This window comes from Netta rufina (genome assembly GCF_964035555.1).
Source record: "Netta rufina genome assembly, chromosome: 1".
Lineage (NCBI taxonomy): Eukaryota > Metazoa > Chordata > Aves > Anseriformes > Anatidae > Netta > Netta rufina.
In genome coordinates, this window is record NC_140123.1 from 98,420,244 (window position 1) to 98,441,963 (window position 21,720).

The following is a 21,720-nucleotide window of genomic DNA, read 5'->3' on the forward strand; positions in this document are numbered from 1 at the left end:
TTTTCCTTTGGGCTTAAGAAGCAGCAGCAGCAGCTATATAGTCAGGTTTTCTTTTAAGCACATATGCTGGGATTCTGCTTTCCTCTTCCCCTGACTCACAGTCAGATCAAGGGCAAAGCATAAAAACAATTAATGTTTCTCCATGGCTTCTGGGCCCTAGAAGTTGTCCTTCCTTGTGATACTCTACCTTAAAAACAAAATAATTTCCCTCACCTTGCTTTCATCAAAAACCTAATCTAATGTAACAAAAATAAAACACATAGAAAGATAGCATATAGATGCTATGCTTCTAATTCCTACAGAAGCAAACATCAGGAGTGGAAGTACAACTTACTCCTTCAGAGCCTCTCATTACCATGTGAACTGAAATTTAAATCCTCACAACATTCTAATCAGACAGCTGGGGATATTTAGATTTATCTGTTTCAGCTTGTGTGATGATTGTTTTCACAGATGTAAGCAATGATGGTATTTCTGCTCTCACATTATACTTGCAGCTATCTTAGTATTGTATTAATAGACTTGCATATGGAGATTAATCCATCCTCTGACAACCATAATCATGGATTAGCTAGTACACATTTACTTATAGGACCACTTTTGCATGCAAACAATACACCACCGCCTGTATTTTACCCTCCTACACCACTAAATACTTGGAGAAACAAGTTCAAGACCCTGCTCGTGCATCCTCTCTCATGCTGCTCCAAAACCCTCAGAGTGCCCATCCAGAACTGCATCATAAGAAAAGCATTAATAAACCTGTCCTATGTAGTTCAGATGTCAAGTTGAGGAACCAAAAAAACAAAAGTGCAAATTAAGCTGAAGTTTAAGTTAAAACCAAATCTAAACCTTTCTTCCCACTAAACATTCCCTGCTTTCACTTGAAGTCATTAAAGTCAGAAAGCACAAATACTACATTTAGGGGAAGGAGGAATCTCTCCCCTCCATCCCTGACTTTTTCAGGGCAACTCTCTAACTTTCATTTATACAAATATAACTCTACGGTCTTTTCAGCAAAGATTAACTTGAATTTTTCAGTATGATTAACTGATAAAAGTCTCTATTTTTTTTAGAATGTAAAAAATAGAAATACTATCACATTGGAATCTAATATCATAGAAAACACAAAACGGTTTTGTAGTATTACAAATTTATTTAGTTTCTTTGAAATCATTTTTTCAGCATTGAAAATTTCACACATACAAAAACAACTTTTATGTATTAAATCCAAAGTATGTTTTTTTTAAACAGAAGTGCTGTGCTTTTTCTCTTTTTTTTTTTTTAAACATCTTATGAACTAAATTCTTCACTTATAAATTTGATAAAAATAAATGATGCACATGTGAAATTCATGTGAATTAACATGTGAAATTTATCTCTTTGGGAAAAAAGTTTTTTTTAAATTGTATCATGAAAGATACTGACCTGAAAAAGGATAAACAATCATACACAAGGCATAAACATTACACAGAGTAATTCAGACATTTTATAAAGAGATCTGAAAAAGTACCTAAAATAGTAATATTTAGTATAAAATTTCAATAATAAAATATTGCTTGTAATAAATAAGAAAATGTGTTTCACTAATACTGTTTTTCCCTTAAAGCTCTCTTGGATGTAACATGATCAGATCTGATCAAAGCTTTTTTTTCCTCCGTATAAAGTAGGCAGATTTACAGGCTTCAGGTCATTCCTTGTTAGAAACAATTATCAACAAAACAAAATTCAGTTCAAGGCTCATGCGTCATTATGGGCAAAAAAAGCCAGAGTGGGAATAGGCCTTACTACAGTTATTTTAGTATCTATGATATTTGCCTATTTTGTTAAAACCAAAGTGGAATAAGACTTCTTATTAGGATTAGGAATGCAAAGAGCAAGCTGCCCAAGTTTCCTCAAAAGCTTCTAAATATTTGTGTAGCAGTTATCAAAGCCACCAGGGAAAGTTAGCTATACAGGGGATATGAGTTGTATCCCCATTATATGGGGACATTTGTTTTCATTCCTGCACGTCCCATTTGTAGACACGGCAATTTGGAGTAGTTCTTCAGCAACTGCTCAATAGCAATGTGACGGACATTCAGTTCTGAGGCCAAAGAGTCCTTTTCTTGGACTTGCTGTGTCAGCTCCTCGAACACATCTGCAAGAACATCATTAGGTTAATGCACTTCACCACTCTACTTTCATAGGGATAACAAGTAATGGTGAACATTACTATTTAAAAGGCACAGGTATTTAAGTGGCTCACTCATAAGAACACTGTTTAGTTCCAGCACAGCTTGGTATATGCATTGTAAACTGAACGGGATCTCTAGTTTTGTTTTAGGTGACCCAAGTCAAGGTGGAACAATTAGTAACTTGAAATAAAGTTGAATCCAGTGCAAAAAATACATGTATAACAAAAATACATATTAAGTGCAAATCTGTTTCACCCAGTAAGGTTACATAATAAAGCACATAGAAGCTTCTTCCTATATGTAGTGATTGGATGTAAAGTGATCTTAATTCCAAACTTAACTGATAGCAAAGCCATTACAACTTCTTTTTAAACAAGATTTTATTTACCACAAAGCAGCACAAAGGCAAAACAAAGAGTACTGAAAAATTCTCACCCTGGATTTGCTTGAGAAGTTTTTCATTAAGTTGCTTTAACTCTCCGGGAGTCATCGTGTTCACTGTAAGAATAAAATCCATTATCACTTCTAAAGTAACAAACACCTCTAAACAGATTGTCATTTTATCAAATTGTTTTTATTTGCTTTCAAATGATCAACAGGTGTGACAGTAAACTAGAGGCCACATTGTTTATTAGTAATTTTGGAAAGTTTGAAAATTCTCTTATGCTGACATAGACAAGTATCTAGTCCAAAGAAAGCCCCTTCCTTCGCATCAAGAAGATGCAAGCTCAAGCACTCAAAATACAAGTATCTAGAATCAGAATTGCATGTCCCCTTTTAACATTCCTTGGACTTCAGTTCTGACAGCAAAACATGTTTTCCACACTTCCCTGCAAGTACAACCGTTTAATTGCAAGCAAGTGGACAATACTGAAGTGAGTTCTGCTACATTTGCAAGCCCTTAGAAAATTGCTTCTGAACAGACTTATCATGCAGCTACATCTGTTACCTATAAAGTTTTGTGCCTTATGCATATAGAAATACTGTATACAATTTCCATACAGTAACTTAGTGATAAACAATGAAAAACAATGAAAAAAATCTTTGTTTGATACAAGCAAAGACTAACATATAAAAAGTTTATTTCTCACTTTCTTCTGTTACATTCCTAGAGAGAACTAAAAGACCCTCTTCATCATTCATAATTCCTCCTATATATAAGGCTATTCTAAGACATGCACATTGCTCATCCTTGGAGAAAATGCATATTAAACCTTCAAGTAGGGAATTTTGAAAGTATTCTACACAGCTCTCAATCAACAGTAGCAAGCAAGGAAGCAGAGGCCTCCTTCCTAGAAGTCCCTCAACCCAGGTGCGGTGGGCAGAGCTTGGTGCCACATCTACTGCTGAAATGCCCCAGGGCTGGATGGTAAAAACTGACAAGCCTGGCCACCACAGGAAGTTACAGGATGCTGAAACAAACTTTAAGACCTTGTAAATCCTGCCTCTTAGTGCTGCAGCTTAGCAAAACACACTGCACACCACAGGGCAGAGACCATACTGCAATCACACAGCTTTTGTTCAGGGATTTTTGAATGCCAGAAGTTTCTGTATTGTTAATTTTAAAACACAAATTCTGATGAGGCTGATTTTTATTTGCCCAAAAGACTATTCTGTTATGCTAAGCCTTCTCTTCCAATCTTTCTCACATCTTGCAATTGTGGGTTATTAACTTTCTCTTATTATTGCCAAACTAAAGAAGTTGGCAAGAGCTAAGATAGCCTGCTTGTAGCTGCTCACAACATAAGGCCACTTAACAGAGGAACAGTTCCACCTGTCTCCTCCAACAGCCGATTACAGCAGTGCTTCTCCTAACCTTCAACTCAATAGAACAGATTTTCCCACAAATTACCATACTTTAAGTTGATGTTTTTTAATCTCCATGAAAGGTCTGATCAGATTTAATATGGTAATTAATAATTTTAAAAGAACAAAGGAAACAAAATCAATAAGTCTTCCCTTCTTTCTATACCCAGGGGTAGGAAGTCACTTTCTATTTCATTATTTTCATCAACATTTCATTAGCTGCAGCAGGTAGGCAGGTTCACACATTTCCCTCCTCTTTGTGTGTATCAGGACAGGTCTGTGTTATGTCCCATAATTCTGATACAGGAATAGAATACCAAATTTAAATAAGTTTTTCTATGCACAGCTGAGGAAATTTAAAAAATACTGACCAAGATATTTACAGTTACATTAGCAACATTTTTTTTTAATAGAATATTACGTTGTTACAGTGCTGGTGCTGCAATAAGAATGGACCTAACTTCAGCATACATGGTCCTACTAGATTTTTCTCTTAAATGAACTTTACATAAGCACGAAGTTTCCAAATGAATATCTTACAAGGCAGAAAAGATAAGTAATTTATTTTAACATTATTTAAAACACAAAGCAAAAATGCCTTAAAAGCATATGATGCAGTCATAGCAGAAAGGAAAAAAATGTTATTGTGCTCAAAAAGAGTTTTATGTTCCTTTGTCCTGAGATCAGAGAGATAAATTCAAAGTGACTAACTTCAGTTAGATAACCCCATAAACCAGGTCAAGCTTTCATAATTCCTCTGTTAAATGCTGTCCTGATTTATTTAATTCCAATTTATGACTCCAGAGGACAGGTGGTCAAACAGCACAGCATATCTGGTTTGATTTATGGCACTGCAACTGCTAATTTACAACAAATACAATAAAAAACATCATACATCAGTTAAAATTGTCTTGTAAAGAATGAGAAATAAGCAAACTTTACAAGGACAAGTTCTGTTAGTTTATTAAAAATGGGAGTCTAAGGAAACCAATTCCAAATCTTACAGCACCCCTTTCTCTCACTCTCTCATTCCAAATTCTGTTGTTGCCTTTTTTCCATTATCTAAGTTTTCCACTGAACATTTTACTAGCTTTTTCATCTTCTTTCTCAGGTCTTTTGAAATTCAAAAACACTCTCCAATTACTTTCCTCATTTACAAAAGTAAGAGTTAATGTATGCTAGATTAGGACTAAGAACTGTTTAGAAGCATCAAGGTAACTGTACGGATCTCTAGGATCTTGCACTTGACACATCTTATGTAACTTGATTCCAAAGATTCCAATAACCTAGATGTATGTCTGAAGACTCTTCCAGTCACTTTTCCTGAAATAACAGGAAAACTTATTTTTTCTTATGCTCAACAAGCAGAAAACAAACGAAACTAGAAGTGCACGTGGAGAGTCTGCTGCTTTTAAGAATGTTTAATTCTGTACATTGCTTCACAAGTTTGCTCTGTTACTTTACCTCTAGTTTCCTCTATTGTTTAAGGCAGCTCCGTCCAAAAGGTAACTCAAGACACTATTGATGTTCAACAAGATGGTTGCTTTCAGGAGTCTAATAGTCTGCACAAGCACAGTGTGACTGTCATGACTGACGTATTAAAGACACTGCAGTCAAATGTATCTTTTCTTTAAAACATAAATTAGACAGGCCGTGTATTGCTTTGTTGTATAACTATCAGGGAAGTTAAAAAAAAAAAAAAAGAAAATGAACAAAAACCCACTTCTCCACCCACGAAAACTATCTACTTAACTACGTAACCACATTTTCCCACAGATTTTACAGTAATTCTAAACTGTTAAAAGATGCATTTCTGTCTGTGAATTAATGCCTTGTGGTAACATATAGTGGTCAAGGGATATTTCAGGAGATGCCCCCCACTTGTGAGGCTGCATGTAAATAGATAGATACATACTTACATTCTTCCCTGCTGTAATGAGGATGCCTGTGATGAGGAACACTAGTGCATGAATCACTTTCAGCTTTTTCGGGTTTCTGGGCTTGGCTGTGATTAGACCACAAAACACTGTTGCAGCAGAACGTAGCACCTGTTTCTTGTAACATACCAAGTCTGAAATCAGAGGATTCTCTTTGTTCTAAAAGACTTTGTGAGCAGCTTGAGATGTTTCCGGAATTTCCATCTATCCATTTTGCAGAGTATCTAGGTACTGGGGAGTCAAACTGCGGCAGTAATTTCCTATCAGTCTGATGTCTGAAGTTAAAAAATGGATGTTGGGATGTTTTTGAGCTTTCAGAATCAGAGTCTAAATCCTTGTTTTGTGCATACTGTATGATCCAGTTAATTTTTTTGCTCAAGATATTTTTTACTTCTGCGTATGTACTTTTAGAGAGCTTTGACCGTGGACAGTCCTGATTTGCTATTAAGTGGAATTTTTCAAAGCAGTCTCTGTGGCCCCTTAAAGATCTTGTATGTAGAAGATCCGACTTTGGTACTCCTGTAAAGACAATAAAAAAAAAAGCAGAGCTCACTTACTGTTTATTCAAACTAATTTTTCAAAACCTTTACTCACAAGCAACCAATAAAATAAAACATTTACTGATGCTTTCATATTAATAGTCCCATCACTGAAGTAAGCCTGGTATGGGATGATAACCTAAATGATCTGAAATACCACCCAATCTCAAATCCTTCACACTAGTAATCTCTAGTGCAGGACTCAGACTTACAGGTTACCTCCATGTGCCTCCTATGTGATAACACAGATTAAGCATGCTGCCAGCCGCACGTATATTGGATGAAACAGACATTTATAATTTGCCCTAAGTAACTCTAACTACATATCAGACATTTCCACTGAACAATAGCGAAGAGCATTCTGATAACAGCCATTCATGCTCTCGCCTTCTATGTATAATGTTATGAGCCATTTGGTCCACCAATACTGCAGCGCCCAGGTTTTGTCAAGTACTTAAACATAATTCAGACTTCGGTCACAGTTTATTATTTTGCAGGAGTACAAGCCTGTAGCCCAGGTTGAGAATTGAGTTCTAGCACTGTCTACGTTTGCCAACATTAAATTGTCTGGAAATTAATTCCATGTAATATGGATGCTTGTTCTCCTCTTTGCTTGTCCTCCTTCAAAGACTATTTAAATAACTACAGCAGGTAATTTACTGAAACCTCAAAGTAATTGATAGTGATTGACATTGTAAAAAGGAACACAATCTGTGAAGATCAACAGTTGTTCAGACAGATGGCATGAGAAATTACTATTTCATAAAGTGAATAGTACTCCACTACAAAATAACTTTTCAGCTTCAGTGGATACTTATTTTTGTTCAGATTTACCTATGCAGTAGATTCAGTATCCGAGTTCAGAATACTGAGCAGTCTGGCTTACCTCAGTCAGTACGCTACCTGGGAAGGTCCCAATGTGAACAAAAAATTATGTAACACAATTATGTCCCTGATTACAACAAGAAGCATTTCTGAGAACCACTATTTGAAGGTGCCCAATGCTTACTGATGTCTTCAAAGGTAAGATTCTTAATATTAAGTCCTGAAAACAAATCCAAGCACTTTATTTTGAATCTCTCACGTAGCAGTAACTGATGTTCCGTATTTGGGAGGTAAAACAGGGAGATGAGCCATTACAATTTTTCTTTATTTTCTACTCTCTAGACATCAGTGAAACTCAGGAGTGCTACTGAGTTACTGAGGCCTTGTTTGTAAGAGCGTACATACAATTTATAGGTCAAAATGACAAGAATGGGCAATGAAAGATGACGACAGTGAAATTTATTTTGTGCTCAGCAGCAGAGGATAAAGGTAAAGTCATGAAAACAGGTACTCCTTCTGTCCAGGAACTAAGTATTGAAGCAAACAAAAAAACAAATCCTAGCCAGAGGCAGTTTTCAAGAAGGAAACAAAATACAAAGTACATGTGTCATCTCTATAGCTATAAAATCAAGATCCTTACCCAGCACCTCAAAAATCTTTCAACCTCTTTCAGCAAATAACCATCCACTAATCCACTACCTTTTCTTAGCTCTAAGTGATCTGTCTGCTTGCAATGACTATTTTCCCCTCTCTCCCTCCAAAAAATTTAAAATAATAACAAAAACAAAAAACATTCCCAGTGAAAACAAGGAAAGGCAAATCATTTATCTTCAGAGCTTATCAGTATGATTATAGCAAGTCTGTTTAACTTGGGTAGTATGATATAAACTAAATCATTAAGCCATGAAGAAACAGAAAACACTGTCAACTGAAGTTGTGAGACAGTCACATTTCAAACTTGACAAAAACTAATTTGTTCAATGCTCTTTGCTTTACCCAAGTGATTCTTTGTACTTTTTGTTGTTGTTTGGTTTAAACTTACAGAAAACTTCAACAGATTGGAAGGAAAAAGTCTTGTACAATTTTCCATAAAGTAGCTCTCAGGAACCAACTTAATTTCATCGCAAGATGAATGAATGAAGCCAATGTCTTCTAGTGACAGGACAGAGAAATCCCACCTAAAGCAAATACTTGAAGATTTGGTTAAAGAGACGAAAAGGAACCACCGGAAGCACAGTTAAGGATGGCTGGGGCAAACACAGTTTTGCACAGACTGATTCTAGCTCCTGGCTCTTAACAGGTTCTACCACCTGTTTTACTTCTACCCTTCTCCCAGCCCACCATCCTCCCAAAACTGGGGGAAGAACTACAACACTGTTTTTATTAAAAATACAAGAACAGAGTCTTGCTAGTTCAGTGAAATACTCCCAGCACTAGTTCTGAGGCATAGCCTCTTGCGTTTAGCTCCTCTGTCTGGCATGGCTGTAGAAGCAGGTCAGGCTACGCTTCCTCGTGTATGCACACTATCACTTCTGAGGCAATCACAAAAGAAACACTTGCACAACAAATGACAGAATACTACAGCTTCACTTAAAATACGTTAAAAAAACAAAACAAACAAAAAAAAAACCAAACATAGATCTGAGGCTTTCTGCCTTTTTATTTCCATTACAGTAACACATTACTTGTCCAGAAACAAGTTCTAATCAGCATTAGAGCAAACAAATTTATAAATGTTGTTCTTTTAAAATGCTCTTTTTGATTTTTGGACATTAGGATTTACACATTAAATGGTGAATGTGTGAAAATAAACTAGTAAGTACTAATAATCAATTGACAGACTATGATATCTTCTTTTCACAAAACAGCAGAAAGGCAAATAAGAAACAGGAGTACAATGAAAAAAACATTCTAAAAGAATATTAAATATTTTTTAAAATTGGATACTGAATACACAAAACTGAATGTGCACTCATAGTCAAGCACAGGTAAAAACCTTGAGCTCCAATATAGAATTTTTGAAGCCAAATACACGAGCTCTGTGGTCTTAAAATAGTTTACGGGGCTGCTAATGATATAGAAGTATCAAAAGCTTCTCTGAAGTTATTTTCAGAACACTTACAGATATGAAACACGCATTTGAACAAAGTATGTTGCACTACATAGTTTTCATATATTGGTCTAAGAAGCCCTATCCTGATAATTTTTTAATAGAACACTCCAAACACATTTATTCAGAGGTTGACCCTTCAGAAGACAAAAGCAGAGAATCCCAGCCTAGATTAGGTGCTGACAAACCCCAGCAAATTCTACTAGAAAGTGTATAGGAAATCCTAGAGTAGAAATGCAGCTGGCTAAGGGACACAGATCAGGTTCCAAGGCTCACACACTTCATCTTCACTGCAGATGTTAAACAATTCCCTATTGCTGTGAATCTTGCTTTCAGCAAAATAGAGGACTATTGTATGAATAAAACAACAACAGGAAGAAAAAACCCCCACACCACTGAAAGTCTCAGCATTCTTTAATTGAACCATTTTCTAGGCATGACCTCTTCTTTTCCAGAGGGTGTAAGAGTACTCAAAATAGAAAACACACAATTATCAGTCATACAGAACAAGAGAAAACATAGCATGGCTTTATGAAGCCCCATCTGATTTTTATGTCTCTGACATGAACTTAAAGCAATTTAGCAGTCTCTCCTACTGTTAAGTTTATCTTCCATTAGAGTTTTGAGCGTCGTTAACTTTCCCACTCCAGAGACACGCTGCTCAAAGAAATGAACTTTTCAGAATTCAGTAATAACAGTTGCTAATTTCAGGCACACCTATTATAGAAGAAAAAAAACATTCCTTCAGAAGTTTTAAGTTTTGCTATTTATAAGCCACAGGATACTAGCCATAACAGCATTATTTCCAAACATGGGGCCAGTTATTACAAAAACTTCCGATCTACAAGAATAAAAATCCCATCCCAAATCAGAATTTACAACCACCCTCTCCTCTTAGAAGTTAGAACCCTGGAGTTCCATCTAGATGTTCTTCAATAAAATAAGGAACAGCAAACTTACAGAAGTGGTTTGGAAGTTGTCTTTAGGCTAGCAGAATTGCTTCATCTTTCACCTGGTATGAGTTTCTATGTTAACAAACACACACAAAAACAATCCTCTCTGCTGTACTAAGGTGACAGTCCCTTCCCATACAGAGGATATGCATAACATCTGCCACTACCATTTTAGAATTTTATCCCAAGATCTGAGGATTCACAGTAGCTGCTGTGCCAGCACAAACTAGCAATAACCTACCAGAATTACAGCAACTAAGAGTACTTTCCTTTGACATAAGTCCTTCTGTTCTGGGCAATACCATCAGCTTTATGAGGCAGAAAAGATGCTTATTTCTTTTTACTAAGAAGTAATACTCCATATTTTTCTTCATCACCACTTCAGAAAATCTACCACCTGGTAAACTGACATGGATTAAATGACACAAAGATAATTCAGTTTTAGAGGACAGGCTACTTTATTTAACACTACGAACACAGAGACAAATAAAACAAAGTAAGACTTCTGTACTTCACAACGAGTAGTATCACAGTGTGGATGTATGACTACTGTCTATCAGTCAGTTCTTGGGATTTTCACAGGATGCACTGGCTTTAACTTCCTGAAACATTCCAGTTACTGTTCTCCCCAGCTGTCTTCTGTGACTACACAGTACTGCTCTTGAAACACCAATGCTTTAACTGGCCTCTGAAACGGCCCCTGAACAACTGCTCACCTCCATTGAAAACATTAAGATCAGACAAGCTCAATTTTGATTTTTTCTTGCATGCAGGACTAGGACATGCGAAACGAAAGGAAATGCTTCCCAAGATGTTGTTTCATGGACATAAACATTCATGTCCATCTACAAGTCAGATCACTCAGACTGCTGTAAGAGGAGGGCTCTTGCCCCAAGACCTCTTCAAAATGCATTAAATAAAACCAGCCCATGGCAAACTGTGACAGCAAGTCACCCTCACATCTAAATGACAAGGGGTGGGGAGACCTGTTATTCTTCAGTTGTACAATTCTGCCAACACTGAAAAATGGGGCCATTATAGACTTATCTCCAATACATCTGCCTCACAGGACTTAAAGCCAAATGCTATTTTCAAGTGTATGCATGCAGTTTCATTTAAGTCTTCTGATTTGTTAGATTAGCTGGAAGGAAAAATGCCAGTGCCATTCATTAAATTCCAAAAGCAGACAACCAGTAATGACTAGATATTATCTTTTTTTCATAAATTAAAATTCTCTCTTCATTTTTGTTTGATAAAGCCAGTGCTCCCCATTTATCAAGTGTGTAATCAAGACCTCCCATTACATTTCTATCAACTTACATGTACTTTGCCACATAGCAAACATCCTATATAGGACAACATAAATCCAACTGAGCCTTTAAGCATATTTTCAAAACTCACATTCCCTATAAGCTACTATCTAGGAAGAGATTTTTCTATTACATGAGATGAGTTGATGCATTCTGCAGAAAACTTTACTACAGAAACTATGCCAGAGATGTTTCACTTTATAAGAGAAAGCTACTAAGCTGACCTAGAAGAGAATGGAAGCCATGAGACAGTATTTCTGTATTCGGGATGATGCCAAAGTAACATTACCTGCTCTTATTACATACTTGCATGTACAAACTTCCCTAAGTTAAGAGAGTTCAAAAACAGTTTTAGGACTAGCCACACAGCTCTATTTACTCGGCAATACTTGTATGGCACTCAAAGGATTAAGAACAGCATCTCCAACCATGTTTGAACTTGAACTCATAGCTAAGAGGTTTACTGGAAGCTGCAGCTAGTTCCACAAGTCCATTCAAGTTGCAGAAATGAGTCATGCCCCTGGACCGTAAATGCTACCTTAAAACAAGTTTTCATCTGTCTACCCTAAAGGACAATGATGAAAGTTTTTAGCTTTTTTTGCCAGAATAACAAGTTATTTGTTATTTTATTAGCATTAAAAAAAGACGTATTTTAGAACAGAATGAAAGTAAGACAGCAGTTTGCACCTAATTTATTTCAGTAAGATATTCTTCCATATTTCAGTAAGATATTCTTCTATACAGCATAAGAGGGGAAAAAAATGTGAGTACTTGCAACTTTTAAGAACAAAACCACATTTTTCAAAGATGAACACTGAGAATGAAGAATAAGAATATTACACAAGATTTTATAGACCTTAAAATACAAAAAAGCTAAGACAGAATTGTTTATAGCACCTTTGCCTCAATCTTGAGACCAGAATGCACTAGATCTTATGCTGAAATTGCTTAAGATGCTGTGAGTCTCTCCACACTTTAAAGGATCATGGAAACGTAACTACACTTAACATTAACCAGTGTAACTACTGTGTTATCTACTCCCTACATCCTCTTTCATATTAGAAGGCCTGCAATATAGATTTTGGTTTCAACTCCTGTCATTTACAATTCAGCTGTTTTTCACCTCTAAACACAAAAGGAAGCAAGCCGGTTTACTTGTCAGTTAGTATTCTCCAAGATGTTATCATAGTCAGCAGTGACAGATAAGCAAAACAGTACATAAAAATCAGCTCAAACAAACAGATTTTTCCCATCCATTATAGTTTCATTTCTCTTACAAACCCCAAACTGACACTTTTTAAACAATCCTGCCTTATGACATGCTAGCATAAAACAGGATAAGATAAATACACCATTTATGACAAATAATGAAAATTAAACTGTGATTATTACAAAGTTTGAAATTTTCAGAGCCGAGTGTGATGTCTGCACAAATACATTTGGGTATTAAGCTTCCAAAGCTGGGATTTCCCCACACATGGTTTGGAGGATCACAGAGCGTGCATCAATGAGGGACACATCCATGTTGCACAACATGTTACCATGTAGAGGTATCTGAAGAACCCCGAGCAGCCCCACAGGCAGCACGACTGCCCAGCACTCCAGGCACCTCTCCATGCTGTGCAAAATGTGGACTAGATGCCTACATCCTTCTAGCAGGAGGAGCACAGCACAAACAGGTATAGTCACGTGGAAACCTGGAAACAGAAACTCCTGCAATTGGCATCTCAAAGCAGATTGTAGGGACACCATTAATAGGTGTTTTTGTTTATATCTATATACAAACACAAGAAATAAGTGTGTCTGTATTCCACCACCATAATCCAGTCTGCACTTCTAACTTCAGATCTGTTGTTAGTATTATGTATTTACTATCATGGTCCACTTAATCACTTTTGCATGCTACAATGAAATGGTTCTTGAGAAGAAACTGGTCTCAAACAGAGATACAACACATCATTTCCTGGCTTATGCAATCTACTTAAACATGAATTTAAACCATTTCCTGTTCCAATGGTTGATTACTACTGTTGCACCTACTCAGAAAAACAAAACAGTACATAACAATCCCTGACATTCACTTTGCCTGTACAGGGCATACAGAAGCCAACATCCAATTCCAGCAGACCCACACCACCTGTATATTCTAAACTCTATCTACAACTTTAAAACTGCTGTACAGAACCAGCTTTGTTTCCCAGAGCATTGGATTTATGTATCTTAAAGTCTAAGCAATTATGTTAGTATCCTAACATCCTAAGTCACCTGATCACCATCCTTCTGGCTAGTTTGGGAATAAATGAGGTATTTACGCGTATTTTAATCCATTCGATTTCCCTGAGCATGAATCCTCAAACTAAATGAGCTGAAAGGGCAACCACAATAGACAGAAACACTGCCCTTTTGTCCCCCCCATTCTTTAGACTGAAAAACAGCAGAAGCATTGCTAAACTCTCCTCTACAGCCATCTCTCCCTGTTCCTCAACAATAGTTGATGACAAGTAATAGGAGACTGTTTAAACCTGCATCTTGGCTTTCTGTTTATTCTGTATACCCGTTCTCCCTTTTCTCCTTATTTTGCTAACAATCTTCCAGTTAACTTTAGAGAAATGGGCCCTACAATCCATACACATCACTCCTGAATAAATTCAGTGACAGACATCACAGCTGAACTCCAAGCTGCAATCAAACCAACAGTTTATGTGAATTAACTATACCACCAAATCTTAGCCTAAACTATAATTTTATCTCTTTAAACATTATAAATCTAGTATTCAAAAACAATTTATTACAGAGACAATATTTCTGATTGAAAACCAGAATTTTCATAGTAACAGAGCTAGCTTTCCTTGTTCAGTAACTCAATGATTACTTAGCTAATGCAGACCACAGACTAAGCTTTCTGTGCAGGAGCCTGTATAAAAGGATTGGAAAAAGAACTTGAATGTTTATTTCAATTATGCATCATTACTAAGCTATTGTCCAACCATAATAAAGGTTACAAAAAACCACAAAGCATCAGGAAAGTAAAGGCTGAGACACATCACAGTACTGATCCAGGAGGAAGCCTGTTCAGTCATTACACACTGGGATGTTCTTAGATTTGTTTCTAAATACTCATCTTACTTAACCAGGACAATCAAGGACATCACCATCTACACACAAACTTTTACAACTTTTACTCACAGATGTCCAAAATACAGACTTACACCAGTAGTTATCTACATGTATAATGTGCAGCTATGTACTATATTTTATTTTGGAGACTGTGCAAATTGTTGTACAGTACATTTTGTTTATATACCTTTGAGAAAGTCTGCTTTAGATGGGGTTTAAGCAGCTAAGTTTTGGCTTAGGTTCGTTTCATGTGTCTGGATTTACCACAGACAGGTTTAAAGAACCAGATGCTGGCAGGAATGGAAACAGAATTTTCTCATTGGTTTCACTAAAGCACTAGAATACTAAATCCTTTTGAACAAGGAAACTGAGGAAATGACTTCCAGAATTTTATACATTATACAGAAATTAACACTGGCTGCTGCAAACAGCAGGAATACTTCAGCTCCTGCAATATCCCTTGATGCACACCAATACAAAAAGAAGCAATCCTTAAGCAGTATCCTAGCTGTTGCATGAACATGAAATAACCTGTTTCACTTCCTGAATCACTTAAAAACATACCTGAACAACAAAAATATATATATATATATGTTTTAATTTCCTGCATTTTTAAATATGATTTCAAAAAAACTATTAGCAAGAATGACACTTATTCTTATGTGTGGGATAGATAGCACATTTACAGAGTTAACACAACTTACAGTCAGTTGATTCTGTGCAACAAGTCATTATGTGAAGTTTGTTACAATATAAGCAGCAAGTTGGTATGAAAATATGCAGTATAATACTCAGAGTTACTATGAATTTTCTGTTTCATTCCCTACCCAGGGCTCTCAAAATACTGCTCTTCTAGATACATATAAATCATTCTTTTTGTTATAGGAAAATACAGGAGATGAATGTAACAGATGTGCCAGAAGTAGAAGGAATGTGACCCTGGATACGGTAAAGAACTGGCTCATACAGTGTTCAGCTAAAAATTCTTTTAAAGATTCTTTCTAAAGTCACTTACACAGCCTCTGCTGATCTTAAGCCTCCTCTCCCTATAAAAGTAACAGTACATCTTTTCAAAGAAGAGCACATAAGACAGAATATCAGAAATTGTGGTATTTTGATGCTGCAATGACCAAGATATTAATACTTTTCTTTAACTATGCAAAATAAATTAAGAACGTAATGGCCTCAGTTTCAGGTGAGCTTTCATCAGTATTCTGTTCAAGTTGTCTTTTTTTAAATTAAGTGAAAATCTGGGAGATTATGCAGACTATACTGCTGCACACACTACGCCTTTGCTATTATCAAGTCTATTTAGAATTCTGAAAAATAAATATAACATGGTTCCAGCTAAAAAACATGATCATTTTGTAAAGTAATATCCATTACAAGAAACTTTGACAAGTCCATAGCTTTTCAAACAGAGCACAAATAGCTCTGTTTAAATAGCTCCAGCAATGTTTAATGCAATTTATTTTATTTTTTTCACAACTTCCACTACAAAAATAGATTCTGAATCTAACTGGCTTACTTAATTCTAACAATAGCAACGCATTTTTTTTTCTAATTAAAGAGTCTACAGAAAGAAGCGTCTTAACTCTGGTGCAAACCTATCATTTGAAAACAGGAAGCAAATTAAAGCACACTGACATCTTGGTTTAGGTTAGACAGCTGCTCAGAGTTTTCTATGATAAAGTGGAGGTATACAAGCATGTCTCTTCTAAACAAAAGCAAGACTACTACTCAAGCATGAATGCATTGTTCATATTAAAATATATATCACCTCTATTAGTAAATGCCTTAAAGATACTTTTTTTTTTAATTAAACCCCCAACTTTTAATTAAAAGACAAAGTACAGGGTCAATATTTGAAAGGAATTCCAATTTGCTAATATATTTTTCAAGTTTCTGTGAGGTGATAACACAATTCTATTACTTACACGTGCATTAAAAGTAAGATGCTCAATAGAAGCAGCATATTGAACGTAACACTTATAGTCCCCTGTATTCCAGACAGTCTTATACTTGTGTTTCAGAATAAGAAACTAGACCACTCACTGGGCACCATGCTTATATCTCACAGTACTCCCCCTCAGAAAGACTCAATCAGACTTTCAGTGTACTCTCACATATATCAAACAAACCATATCCTGTTATCTGTCACCAAGAAATGAGAATATTCACATTACAGCTTTAAGATCTTCACATTCAACTGCCTCGTACCAGTTTAGATTACTCTAGGTGGTCACCCGCATACAGAACTGGCAAACGCCAAAAGAACTGGTTGTTTAAGGAGGAACAACTTACTTTGTTGTCCAAAAAAAATCAAGAGACAATGTTTATGCATTAAAAGAAAATACAAAACAAAACATACCTTATCTGACTTAAAAAAGGAAATCTCTGTTCTATTCTGTTCATTCATGCCTGCCACTTACTTCAGACATGAAGACAAGGAGCAAGATAGGCAAATTTGTTGGTGTCCTGGTTTCAGCTAGAACAGAATTAATTTTCTTCCTAGTAGCTGGTAGAATGCTATGTTTTGGCTTAGGATGAGAAGAGTGCTGATAACACCCCGATGTTTTAATTGTTGCAGAACAATGCTTATACCAAGCCAAGGATATCTCAGCTTCTTGCTCTGTCCTGCCAACAGGCAGGCTGGGGGTGCAGCAAGAGCTGGGAGGGGACAGACCCAGGACAGGTGACCCGAACTAGCCAAAGGGGTATTCCATCCCATCTGATGTCATGCTAAACAATATATAGTGGTGGCTAGCCGGGGGGAGGGGGCCGGACTGCTCGGGGTTAGGCTGGGCATTGGTCAGCAGGTGGTGAGCAATTGCATTGTGCATCACTTGTTTGTACATATTATTAGTAGTAGTAGTATTATCATCATTGTATTATTATCATTATTATTATTATTATTTTGTCTTATTAAACTGTTTTTATCTCAACTCACGGGCTTCACTTTCCATTTCTCTCCCCTGTCCCAGAGAGGGAGGGGGGAGGGTGAGCGAACGGCTGCGTGGTGTTTAGCTGCTGACCGGGTTAAACCACGACAGTTGGGAAAACGAGGCTTTGTGCTCCAGAAGCATACAAGTTTTTACTCAATCCATACTGTTCTGGAGGCCAGTGACAACACAAGATCAGTCTTTAAGAAACCAAACTCCTACTTTACGCTTTGCAAATTTTAAGGAAGTTCGACTATGAATCCAGTCTTTATCATGCTGCATGTATTACCGTCTTATGAAAGCACTAAACAGACCTCTGATTATTTTTACTTCAAAGGAGACACTAATCTGCTTCCAAGAACAACTTTGCTTTGAAATTCACAGTGTAAGTTTCGTATATAACCCACTCTGATCACTGAGCAAAAGATTTTGAATAAAGGCAGCATAGGCGCTCCTTTCTATCAGGACAGACCCCGGGGCTCAGCACCAGAAGGTAAAGCACCGCGGGGCTGCAGAGGCTGGTGAAACACGAGCACACCCTCACACCCGACGGCAGCGGGTGCTCTCTTAGAAAGCCTAGGAGAACCACGCCGGCTGGAAACCTAACGAGCCGCCGGGCTCCGCAGCAAAACTTCTGCACGCGGCGTGCTCCCCACCCCGAGCTTCACCCGGGTCGCGCAGCCCCAGAGAGCCCCGGGAGCACCCCCCGCTACCTTCGATGTTGAGCTCGAAGCAGACGTGGCAGAAGGACAGCGTCTCCCTCTCGGTGCCCAGCTTGCAGACGCTGCACACGTTGTCGTCGTCCAGGTCGATGCTGACGAACTGCTCCTCGTTCATCCTGACCCTGAGGCGGGGGGGGGGGCGACACGCGAGCCGTTAACAACGGCCGCCGCGCGAAACAACGGCATAACCCCCGCCCCCCCGGCAGGCAGCGTCCCGGACAAGTTTCTTCCGCGGGACGCGGACGCGGCCGCGACGGGGCCGGGACCCCCACGGGGCGAGCCCCGAGCCCGCAGCCCCCAGCCCCGCGTCCCCCCTCAGCCCAGCCCAGCCCAGCCCAGCCCCGCTCACCGCCGCGCTCCAACACCGCCGCCCGCCCGCTGCCGCTGCCGGCGCCCCGCTATTGTCCGCCCCCACGGCGCCGCCCGCCGCTTCCGGACGACACCAAGGGCTCGGGCGGGACGGGGAGGGAGGGGCGGGACGAGGCGGCCGCCCGGCCTGCAAGCGGCTGCACCGGCAGAGAGCGCCCCTGCCCGCCGCCGCCGCTTGGGCTCGCCCAGGGCCTGTGTGTGTGTGTGGGGGGGGGGGGGGGGGGGGGTTGGTGAGCGTGTGGTGGCGATGGTGTTTTACCATAATTCTGAGGAAAATAATAAAGAATTGGTCCCTGGGGATTGCTGTTGCCTCACACTCCTTGTGCCTATGGAGGGAGGGAGGGAAGGAGAAAGTTCCCTGACAACACGGCTGGGAGTTGTGACCGGAGCGTGCCGGGGGCACGGCCAGCGCTGGGGCCGCCAGTGTGCGTGCTGGGCGTGCTGGCAAGCCCCAGGTACTGCTGTGGAAAGTAAAACCACGGCAGCTCTGCTCGCGAAACCGCGGCTGGTGGCGCCGGCCTTCCCGGGAAGTTCCCCGGTGTGAGGAAAGCACCCACAGCACGCTCCCGTGACGTCAGTAGGGTTGTGTAGCAAAGAGATGTGTAATCTGCCAGAATCTCCTCCTTCGAAACACGTTTTCCGACACCTTATCGTTTACAGTCTGTTAGTTCTTTCACTGTATTTACTCAGGGCATTTTTGCAACTGTATCGAAAAGAAACAATCAAACAAAAAGTCACTCTGTGTTAATACATTCCTCCACAGCTTTTAAGTAGTGCGTAGACTTTAGATTTGCTTCTGTGGGAGGGCAGCAGAACATACTTCATCCCTGAGCTTCCTGAAATCTTCCTCCAATTGTTTTTCCCACTGCATGACGCTGGACTTGTGAGAGGGATTGCATTTCCCTTGGCTGCTTTTTTCATACACCTGAAGGGTGGCAAAGAAGCAGCAGCCTGGCTTAAAATATAATTCAAACAAACAAACAAACAAAAAACAGAAAGGAGAAACTGGGCAGATGACAAGATTATAGTATCTATAAATATGGGTGTATTTTCCCCTCCAGAATCTGATGTAAATCCAAAGACTATTGAGTTTTAACACCCCACTGCTACTGTGTACCAGCAGCTGTGAAATCCAATGGCGAAAAAGCCATGAATCTTGTTAACAAATGACATGTGGGAGATAGTATGGCTCTTGGCAATTGAACTGCTTTCCTTGTAAAAACAATTACTTTAAAATATAGAGGTCATTGCATTGAAAATAGTGAAAGGAAAAGTTTCAGGTGCAAAACTATGAAAACAAAACAAAACAAAAACCCCGAGCAACCTTAATTAGTGCCTATGATGTTGTTCGTATGCATGCATACCTATACATATTTCCTCCCGAGTCCCTTGCTTCATCAGTGCATATTGTTCTAGCTAGGAGTTTACTTACACTGGAAAATTACTTTAGTAACAAACAAATCTGTATCATCTCTCTCTTTCTTTTCCTCCTCCCTATTAAGATTGTGTTTACATTTTAGGGAGGCTTTGGCAGTAGGCATGTTTTAATAATTCCCACGGCTTCACCTTCCCCTAGCTGCTTGGTTGTGTTCCCACGCTATTTCCTCACCATGATTCAGTCTTGATGAGATGACACAAGGGACTGGATAACTGATTTAAAAGAAAGAAAATTAATTCTAACTCAGATCGATTCACTGTTTTGTTTCACAGTATGGCCCTACAAGCAGTGGTGGAAAGGCAGCTGAAAGTAGTACTCTGTCCCCTGTATCATGAAATCATGGCTTTGACTTCATTGGTAACTTCACTCTAAAGAGATGAAAATTAGTAATGAAGGCTTTTGTCAGTCTTTTGAGGGCATACAGTTTTCTAAGTGAAGATGTAGAAGTTCCAAAGTTAAAAAATATTTTTACTGAAAAATACAGTGTCAAACAGGAGTCCAGGGAGAAGAACAATAATGCTTAGGTATTATTAAAGATACTGCAGCAAACTCCCAGAGGAGATAATGAATAGCATTAGCGTTGCTCAAATGAAAGTACCTGTGTAGATATGAGTGTGTATATTAAAAGAGATGCAGGAAAGGAGAAAAGTTTATAAAGAATTTGAATTTGGAATTCATACTCTAGGTGAGCACTCCCACTTTGAAAACCTCTAAAAAGTAACATTCCCAAATCAGCTTGATTTCATTCTCTTTATTCTCTGTTCTCTTCATTCTGCTGTCCCCTGGGTTGGGGGATTTTTTTTTCCTCTATAGGTCAGACAGCTGAGGCTTTTCTAGGCATTTCTATGGATCATAGTTTTTCAGATAGTTCTCTGTCTGCAGCTAATAAACACAAGTACATTGTCTCCAACTCTTTGTTTTGTTTTGTTTGTGTTTTGTTTTGTTTTGTTTTGTTTTGTTTTTTCATTCATTTTGTTTTCCATAGTTTCTTTTACTTGTTCCTGTTTTAATGAATCAGATGTTTCTGTGTTCTCTAGACTTTCCTTGCTTATTTTAGCTTTCACTTCTGGAAGACTGAATATATAGAGATAGAAATACCTTGCTATATCCCGTCTTGACTCTTTTCTTTTGTGATCTCTTGTTTCTTATACTTTCACTCACATTCTTTCTAACTTCACTCAGTGTTTAACCTTTTCTTTAATGTATTATTTTAAACCTTTACTGACTAGTTTTAGCCCCTCTTGGTGTGTGATGTAAAATCTAATTGCAAAGAGGCAGTTCTCTCCCTCATCCGGCCATTTAATTTTCATTGGATCTGATGATCTTAAGGCTGCTCCAAGGTGAACTGAGTCACTGAGGTGACCCAGCAGAGGAAAATAAACAAAGCAAGACTTCTCTGTGAGTTCATGAAATGACTATAACTTCAGGTATATTATTGCTAGATTTGGAGTAAGGGGTTTTGGGGTGGGGATGTG

At 38.4% G+C, this 21,720-nt stretch overlaps 1 protein-coding gene across 1 annotated transcript; it reads right to left on the bottom strand.

Annotated features, from left to right (window-relative positions):
• Nucleotides 1-1,213: 1,213 nt before the first annotated feature.
• On the bottom strand, nucleotides 1,214-18,830 carry LOC311222230 (protein EURL). Its single transcript, XM_084306406.1, has 5 exons — nucleotides 18,788-18,830; nucleotides 18,430-18,560; nucleotides 5,903-6,439; nucleotides 2,613-2,675; nucleotides 1,214-2,140 (listed from the first exon to the last, which is right to left on the bottom strand). Exons 2-5 carry the CDS (start codon nucleotides 18,551-18,553, stop codon nucleotides 1,980-1,982), a joined length of 885 nt encoding a protein of 294 aa, XP_084162532.1. The 5' UTR covers nucleotides 18,554-18,560; nucleotides 18,788-18,830; the 3' UTR covers nucleotides 1,214-1,979.
• Between the last annotated feature and the right edge of the window lie 2,890 nt (nucleotides 18,831-21,720).